General features: G+C 48.5%; 1 protein-coding gene across 1 annotated transcript; it reads right to left on the bottom strand.

Annotated features, from left to right (window-relative positions):
* Positions 1 to 300: 300 nt before the first annotated feature.
* On the bottom strand, positions 301 to 2,119 carry LOC120700372 (desmethyl-deoxy-podophyllotoxin synthase-like). The gene is made up of 3 exons (XM_039984585.1): positions 1,205 to 2,119; positions 447 to 1,078; positions 301 to 331 (listed from the first exon to the last, which is right to left on the bottom strand). Exons 1-3 carry the CDS (start codon positions 2,114 to 2,116, stop codon positions 301 to 303), a joined length of 1,575 nt encoding a protein of 524 aa, XP_039840519.1. The 5' UTR covers positions 2,117 to 2,119.
* Between the last annotated feature and the right edge of the window lie 6,715 nt (positions 2,120 to 8,834).

Below are 8,834 nucleotides of genomic sequence, written 5' to 3'. Positions count from 1 at the left end.
GAACTCGTCCAATTTAGTGTTTTTTTGAGTTCTTTCTTCGTGTTTTGCTTTGTATAGCCTTTTTACTTCATCCCTAGGATCTAGAAATGTTCACTCAACAAAACCATTAGTCCCATTGATTGTGTTATCATACGATCACCAAAATCACTCGAAATGGCATAAATGGTGCTATGTTCGTTACACTGAGTTCTATCCTAACAACATGATTTGGCGAAACTTGATTTGCAACTTGACAATTATATTGATGATGTGAGACAAAATGATAGCTTCAAAGGCATGGTGAATCTTGCTTACCTCTCACTAAAGCTTGTGCACAAACAAATAGACACACCTAATATAATATAGTTTACACGCTTTTCAAATTAGCATGGCTTTTACCGATTGCGATGACAAGTGTTGAAAGGGTATTATACCGTATAGCAAGTGGAAAAAATATCGTGGCATACCTTCTATAAAATCCTAGGTTCGCCACTGAGCACACTGTAGCTCTCAACCAGAGGTCCTGTTTTCTCCTTGCAGTAATTCCCATATCTTCAGTCATGTCTAGTTCACTGGGACGAATGCCGTCGGGTAGGCTCCAATCAAAATGGAACAGAAGGTTTGCAAGAGCGAGCTCGACATTAGCGAGCCCAAATAACATCCCAGGGCAAATACGCCGTCCGGCTCCAAACGGCGTGAACTCAAAGTCATTCCCTCTAAAGTCTCTTGTGTCACTCTCGAACCTATCTGGCCTGAACTTTTCTGGTTCCTCCCAGTACTGTGGGTCCGTTGAGATTGCCCATGCATTCACGAGCACCATGGCACCCTTGGGCACATCGTAGCCTAGGACCTTGCATGTCTCTCGACACTCTCTTGGGATCAGCAGCGGGCCGGGAATGTGCAGGCGCAAGGTCTCTTTGATGATCCAATGCAGGTACTTCAATTCGCTCAATCCCTCCTCTGCAACCTTTGCGCCGCTCATGAAGGCTCCCCTTACCTCAGCTTGCGCCCTGGACATCATATCAGGGTTCCTCATCAACTCTGCCATGGCCCATTGCAATGTTGTTGCAGCAGTTTCAGTCCCAGCTGAGAAAAGATCCTACATTTACATGCATGTACTACGTCAAATCATCAAAATTCTGAACTTTAATTTGTATGTTTTTATCTTCAAATTAACTCTCAAATAAATAAAGGTAGCTAGCTCAGCTGGAAGGACGACACTTACAAAAACAACTCCTTTTATTATGCTCTTAGTAAGGAACTGAGATGAGCCGCCTTGGCTTTGAATCCTCAGGAGGACATCTATCAAATCTTCCTGCGAGTTGCTGTCTTGCGACTTTCTCTCCATATGCTCAGTCATGACAGCATCCAGAAACTTGAACAATCCCTCCCGGTACGCATCCGCCTTCTGCAACCCCCTCCAGCTTAGAGCTCGAGCGATCCATGACGACGGGAACAAATCAGCTAGGCTGAAGTCACCGGCCAACCGAATGGCTTCGTCGATGTAGCTCAGGAAGGCGCCGCGGTCGTCGAGTCGTCTCCCCATGATGGCGTGAACCGCGGTGTCGGCGACATACGCCGCAATCATCTCGCTGAGGTTCATCAGCTCATCGTTACCTGACGCCGACGAGACGGCTCCGACGAGCCGCGCCACCTCCTCCTCGCGGACAGGCCGGAACGACCGGACGCGGGCGGCGCTGAGCAGCTCCACGGCGCAGATCTTGCGGAGCTGACGCCAGTGCTCGCCGTACGGGGCGAACGCGATGGCGTGACCTTCCTTGGTGAGGGTCCGGATGGCCGCGAGCTGGGGCCTCGTGGCGAACGCCGCGTCGTGCGTCCTCATGACCTCCCTGGCGCCCTCGCCGGAGGAGACGACGACGACTGGGATCTCGCCGAACCTGAGGAGCATGATAGGGCCGTAGCGGTGTGAGAGGCGGCGCAGCGAGCGGTGCGGGAGCGCGCCGGCCAGGTGGTGGAGGCTGCCGATGACCGGGAGCTGCCATGGGCACGGGGGGAGCCGTAGGCCACGATGGCAGCTGGAGCGGGCGGATGCAGTGTGGAAACATTTGGTTAGGGAGTAGAGGAGAGCAAGCAATAGCAGGCAGCTGCAGTAGTACTGCAGGGGCAGGCTATCCATGTCCATGATCGATATTTTGTGGCCTTGAAGAATGAAGACCCAAGTGCCTTGGTGTATTTATAGAGCTCGAGTTTACTTTGCTCAAATTAAGCTCCAAGACTGACGACTGAAGATCGCAATAATGATGATCTATTTGAGTGAAGGCGTGAAACACAAGCTTTTTTTAAATACATTTCCGGCTCTCGCTTTGGATGGTTGTAATCAAGGCTTACATTACGATGCCTAACTGTTAGGGTTGGATAGTTGGATCGATCATGCTGGAGATAAGATAGAATAAGAGAGATCGAGCAAGTAGAAAAAAGTATATCTTTTTTATATGAACTTGGATGAAGATGATATCTGTATAAAAATTGCAGCTCTCAACGAGATATACAACTTTGTAGCTTAGAGTTATTTATTTCAAGTCACTAAAATACTTAAATAATTAGTTTAAGCTTTAGATAGTATATTATTAAGCATTTATATCTCTATCGGATCGTCTCCAACTTTGACATATTCATCATTGTTCCACCAATTAAATTCTATATATCACTTGATATATTAAATGATATATATAGGCTAAATAATAATAATTTGATAAGAAATACAATGAGAAATCAAACAATGTAATTATTTAATATAGAATATAATGTAACACTCTATATATTGGTGATGGCTCTAATATCTAATATCTAGAGACGTATGTAGTATCGATGGGAGGCACTCGAGGCAGTGGTGGAATGTGACCCAAGAGCAAGGGGGACAAATTGCCCATTGCTGATCAAGTGCTACACTTAATATAGATGGCGTGCATCAAGAGACTAGGCTCGCATGGAGTCTCGTGCAGTCTCAAATTAATAACACATAAACTATAAAAATTTGGATCTTACAACTACAACGTTGACATGGAGCTACACTGCATCCGAGGTTATTTAAAAAATTAAACTTCTAGATTTTAAAATTAGAGAATTTATTATAATTTTTGAACTACTAAATGATCTTAAGTGAAAAAATTATCAACTACAAATTTTTAGATCTCATCAACCTCTATAACTTTGATATAAAGTTTGGTCTCATCCGAGATCATATGAAAAAGCTATACATTTTTTGCATGGGATCATCTATAGAAGCGGGTCATGCTACCACCTATACCTAGAAATGTATCTTTTGGGGTAGATGACTGTAACATCCCAGTTTTCATCATGATTAAGGGGGAGTGTTGAAATTTATAATGCAAACTTCTAGAAGGTTCTATAAAAATATGGATAAACCATGGCATAATTTTGGTCACCATGACAAGGTTCTAGAATGTTCCACAAAAATCATAAGAAGACAAGAAGCTTGGATATTTTCTTGCCATGGTAAAATTTAGAATTTTCTAGAATTAGATATTTGTAGGGAACTTAGATATTTGTAGGGAACCTCCTAGAGTGTGACATGTGTCACTCATCCAAGAGGGTATGAGTGCCTATATAAGGAGGGTGTCACCCCTTGCCATGCCATACTACTCCACTCCATCCTACACACATCCAAGGGCATGGTAGAAGTGAGCATAGGTAGAGTGTGCTAGGTGTGTGTTCCTTTGTTGCTTCATTAAGGTAAGCGTCTTTATAAGTGTTAGTCTCCCGGATAAATTTAAGTACTTAGTGTATAAGTTGTGATCCATCGAAGATTGGCTCTGCCACCCGGGATCACAAAAGGGTCTGGGCTTCATCGAAGGTTGGCTCTGCCACCCGGAAGCCAGCTTCATCTGTTGGTAGGCTCTGCCTCCCGGAAGCAAAAGGCGGCTCTGCCGTCAAAAGGACCCGGTACAATAAGTAACTAGAAGCTGACCGACTCTGAAGTGAGTTGGTGTAGATCCTTAACTTAGTAGGGCCACCTCAATTTCCAACAATCACTAAATAAAACTTATGTTGCAATTAAACTAGTAACGTAAAATAATACTAACATCATATGAGGTATTACATAATTACTAGGCAAACTATTTTATACTCTTGCCTTGCGTTAGTTCATTCGTTCCCTCCAGTAACCAGCATACACATGCATGCACCTACGACAAAAATCATCTCGTCTCTTTCCATAAAAGCCTCTCAAGTCACCGTACCATAATTCCCAGACAATCATGACAGCGCCTACCTCCTTTGCCATAACTTCATTATTCCCTGGAAGCCACAGAGTACCCACACCATTGACCTTGAAAAGACCCGTCATGGCAGCACCCACCTCGCTAAATATCAGGATCGCCACGCACAGTGCCGGCCGAGATTTTTCCGCCGAACCGCCTCACCCGCTCGCTCTCACTCGTGCACGCGCGACACGCCGGCCCCACGATGGGACCGCGTACTGCCGCCGGCATCATGCCGTGCCGCCCACTCCCGCGTCCCCACCTCACCCACGCCGCTGCAGCGCCCTCGCCGGCTTTGCCGCCTCGGCGCTCGCGCCTTCAGCACTGCCACTATTCGCGTTGACGACGAGCTGCCACAGCCCACGCCGTCGCCGTCCTTGCGCAACACCGCTGCTGCTCTCCTCGCCTATAAAAGGAGCAAGGCCGTGACGAGCCCCGTCACCAGCCCAAGCACACCGAGCCGCTTCGCTCCACCAGCTGAACCACTCCTCCCGAGCCCAGCTCACTCACGAAACGAAGCTCCAACAATTGATCCTCTTCCTCGAGCTGTTCCGCGCCAAGGTGAGATGGCAGGCAGCTCCCCCGACCATTAACTCCACTAATAAAGGCCCAAAACTCCCACCAGGCCGTGAGCACTTAATCCAAATCATTCTACCAATCAATACTGTAAACTCAATATCTCCTTCATATCAACTCCTTTTCACGTAACTCTTTTCCCTCCTATTTTCATCTCCATTTGAGCTTATTGCTTGCTTGTGTTTGTTTGCCGGTTGTGCCGTTCTCGCCCGTAGATCACGGAGTGACCGAGGAGGAGCCCGCTAAGGAGCCAGAAGGCCCGTACCACGAGCAAGAAGCCGCCGCCGACGACGCATACGCAAGCGAAGGCAAGTTTCATCGACCCCTACGTGAGCGGTTGCATCCATGTGAGGACGTTTAGCTGTAACCTGGGTCTAGGATCGATTACATATACCAGTAATTGAGTGATTGAGTGTGCTCATGCATGCATCTGAGTAGTCATGCATATCCGGAGCTGAGAATAGGATACGAAGGGATCTGGCTGAGACCAGGGCAGCTGGGTATGCTGGAGCCGGCGCTACCGTGGTGGTAGACTGGCAGGTGAGTGCTACCGTGGTGGTAGGCTCGAGTTGATATGTTGAGGGATGGTTGCTGCCCTGGTGAACCATAAGGACCGAGTTGTTTTGACATCTCACCTAGCTTACTTTCAGTACGACCACATGAGTTTGTATGGGCAAACCTTAGCCTAATCCCACTGGCTAACCTGGTAGTCGTCCGAGGTGGATATGTTTTGGGGAGAGACCTGGAATGGTCCAGACCCGAGGGTTTGGGGGCGACTAGTCGGGGTTGAGCCACGGCTGGGTGTCGGCTATGACGGAGCCGTCTCTGGACGGTGAAGTGCGTGTGGGTAAAGCGTACAACCTCTGCAGAGTGTATAATCCATTCGAATGGTCCGTGTCCATGATATGGACAGGCTATGGTGTGGTCCTGACAACTAGTGAGCTACCTATTGTGGGTTGTGTCGGGAAGAGTTGCTTACCATTAGTTGCATTGCTAATGCATGGTGCTCAATGTGTGTCGTGCATGTCATTTTCCCCTCCCGTAGGGTGAGGTGGAGCTTGCTGAGTACTTTTGTACTCACCCCTGTTGATTTTTCTCCAGAGGATCCTGACTTTGTGCCAGAAGACTACGAGTAGATCGTGTCCGCACCCAAGCTGATCGAGTGGAGCCGTGATGGATGAAGAGCTAGTCCTGCATATCGCTATGCTAGTTGTTATCCTATGGTTGTTCTGTGTAGCTTTGTGTTGTCACTTTACTCCTCATGTACGTGTTAAATAAAGCTCTGTATGACTCTGGACTCCACTTGATGTAACATGTATTATGCTGGAGACCTTATTCGGTAATTAATATATGGTTTAGCCTTGATCTTCGAGTCGGGGCGCTTCAGGTGGTATCAGAGCCATGCTTGGCTGTAGGACGCGAACCGGTAGTAAACGATGACCGTAGGAGCCCTAGGATGGTCAATCCTTGAAAATATATTACTCCTTAAACTTTATCCTTGTTATGCTAACCCTACCCTTGAAAATCAGATGGCGGATGACTGGACCACCACCTACTGCATCAACGAAGATGGATTCCCCAGGGTGCTTTATGCTGCCACGGTGCGACTTGGTATTCCGGAACGACCGGAGTACGTGGGTCGCGAGTTCGTGGAGCATGGCACCGAAAGTTGTGAGATCACTATCCATATTGGCGCCAGTGATAAGTACTTAGAGATGCAACCCTGGAGCGTCACCGCCACTGGAGCCCGTATGCCTGACACCATTCAACTTGCAGCTCGCAAGGCGCTGCGGTACCTGTGCCAGATGTTTGAATGGCACTTGGGTTCCACTCCCATGAAGTACTTTCCACCGCTGGACCGTAGCCGTCCTGCTTGGGCGGCGAGGATCCGCAACCTGGAGAGCCCCGCAGGGACAGAGAAGAACCCCACAGTTGTCGCTATGTCTGGCTATTTGCTTAGCCTCGACGATTTGTGCGACCAACTGCATCAGCGTGTGAGAGATTTAATCCAGCGTGCTGAGGAAGCGGAGTCCCGTTGGCGTAGGGCTAAACTGGCCGTAGCCCAGGCAGAAGCCCGAGCAGCCGAAGCTGAAAGCCGCCTTGCCGTGGCCGAAGAGAACCTTAGGGAGCAGGCAGATCGCCACAGTCAGCTCCTTAGGGGTGTCTACCTAGTGGACCGTGCCAAGCGCAAGGAACGTCATCCCAGGACTGCCGTGGAGCCGCTAATCCTAGAGGGAATCCCTCTGTGTTCCTCGTCCCAACCACGCAGGAGGATTTGTGAATCAGTGCCGCCCACGCCTCCCGCGTCTCCCCGAGATCCCGGAAACAGTGACCCCGAAGACCGTGTTGTAGGGTTCAGTAGTCGAGTCGTCCCGGCTGACCCTTAAAAGTCGAGCCGCATTATTGTAATCCGTCATGTCATGTATCCCTGCTTGTTTGAATGAATGCTTGTTTGGTGCTTGAATGATTTGTTTGTGTGCTTTGTGCGGTACAAAATATTTTATATATACAAATATACCCCAGCATTATACTAGGGGAGTCACCTAATCTTGCCCTCCTTGACCGTAGATGTCTCGTCGCTCGAGCCGAGTCCAGGGACTCCATGCTCAGGAAGACGGTGACGAGGTCAACCCGAGAAACCAAGCCCCTCTGAATGTAGCCCCAGAAGCACAAGAAAATGGACAACTACCTCTGCTACCTCCCCGTGCCCCAGCACCCATTGACTTGGCAGCCATACTGCAGCAGCAGAACCAACTCCTTCAAGTTCTTGTGACCACTCTCACAACTCAAGCTCAAGGCAATCTTGGCAATAATAGACCTGCAATGCAACATAATGGCAATGGCAGCAGAATTGCAGATTTCAACCGCTTGCAGCCACCTAAGTTTGGAGGATCCGATAACCCGATCGAGGCAGATGATTGGCTGCGAGAAATTGAAATGAAGCTTGAAGTGGTCCATGCAGATGACAGAGACAAGGTTTTGCTCGCAGTACAGCAGTTAAAGGGACCAGCCCTTGCTTGGTGGCAGAGTTACAGAGAAATAAATGAAAATGCTAACGAGATGGTATGGGCTGACTTTGTTAAGATCTTCAGAGAACATCATATTCCCAGCAGTGTTATGAAGCTCAAGCGAGATGAGTTCAGAAAGCTTCGTCAAGGTGGTATGAACGTGACAGAGTATCTTCATAAGTTCACAGAGTTGTCTCGTTATGCACCAGAGGATATCAATGATGACGAGAAGAAGCAAGAAGCCTTTCTTGGTGGGTTTAACCCTGAAATCAGGACCTTGGTTGAAGTCACCACCCACAGTGACTTTAATGCTATGGTCAACAGGGCCATCACCACTGAGAGAAACAGAAAGGCAGAACTCAGTGAGCGCAAACGTCAGTTTGAAAGCAAGAAGCCCCAGCAGTTGGAGAAGTTCCAGAGGACCCAGTATCCGGCTCACTCAGGCCCAAGGAGCCAGGGTGCCTTTTCATTCAAAGCGCAGCCCGGTTCTTTCCAGAAGCCCACTCAGTCAGCTCCTGCTATGAAGACCCAGAGTACCTTCCGCACCCAACAAACTGGCGGAAGTCAAGTAACCAATGTGAAGACCTGTTTCCACTGCCGCGAAGCCGAACACTACAAGGCAAACTGTCCGTATCTCAATCAGCCCGCCCCTTCTATTTTCTCCAACTCTGTTCAAGGACCAAAGCAGCCGACTGGAGCCAACCATGCAACACCAGCTAAGAGCCAGCAACAGTCCTTCGGCAAGGCAAAAGTGAATCATGTGAATGCTGAAGAAGCAGAGGATGCACCAGGAGTGATTCTCTGTGAGTTTCTGGTCCAATCAGCTCTAGCCTCAGTGCTTTTTGATTCTGGAGCATCGCATTCCTTTATCTCCTCTCACTTTGTGGAAAAGCATGATATACCTACTATAGCCCTTAAGAGGCCACTAATAACCCGTTCCCCTGGAGGTCATATACCTTGCCACTTAGGTGTCTTAGATATCCCTATAAACCTAAGTGGGGTAGTATTCCTTGCCGACCTAGTAGTCCTT

This window comes from Panicum virgatum, chromosome 3K (genome assembly GCF_016808335.1).
Source record: "Panicum virgatum strain AP13 chromosome 3K, P.virgatum_v5, whole genome shotgun sequence".
Lineage (NCBI taxonomy): Eukaryota > Viridiplantae > Streptophyta > Magnoliopsida > Poales > Poaceae > Panicum > Panicum virgatum.
Note: the sequence above shows the minus strand (reverse complement) of the source record. Positions and strands in the feature narration are given on the sequence as shown.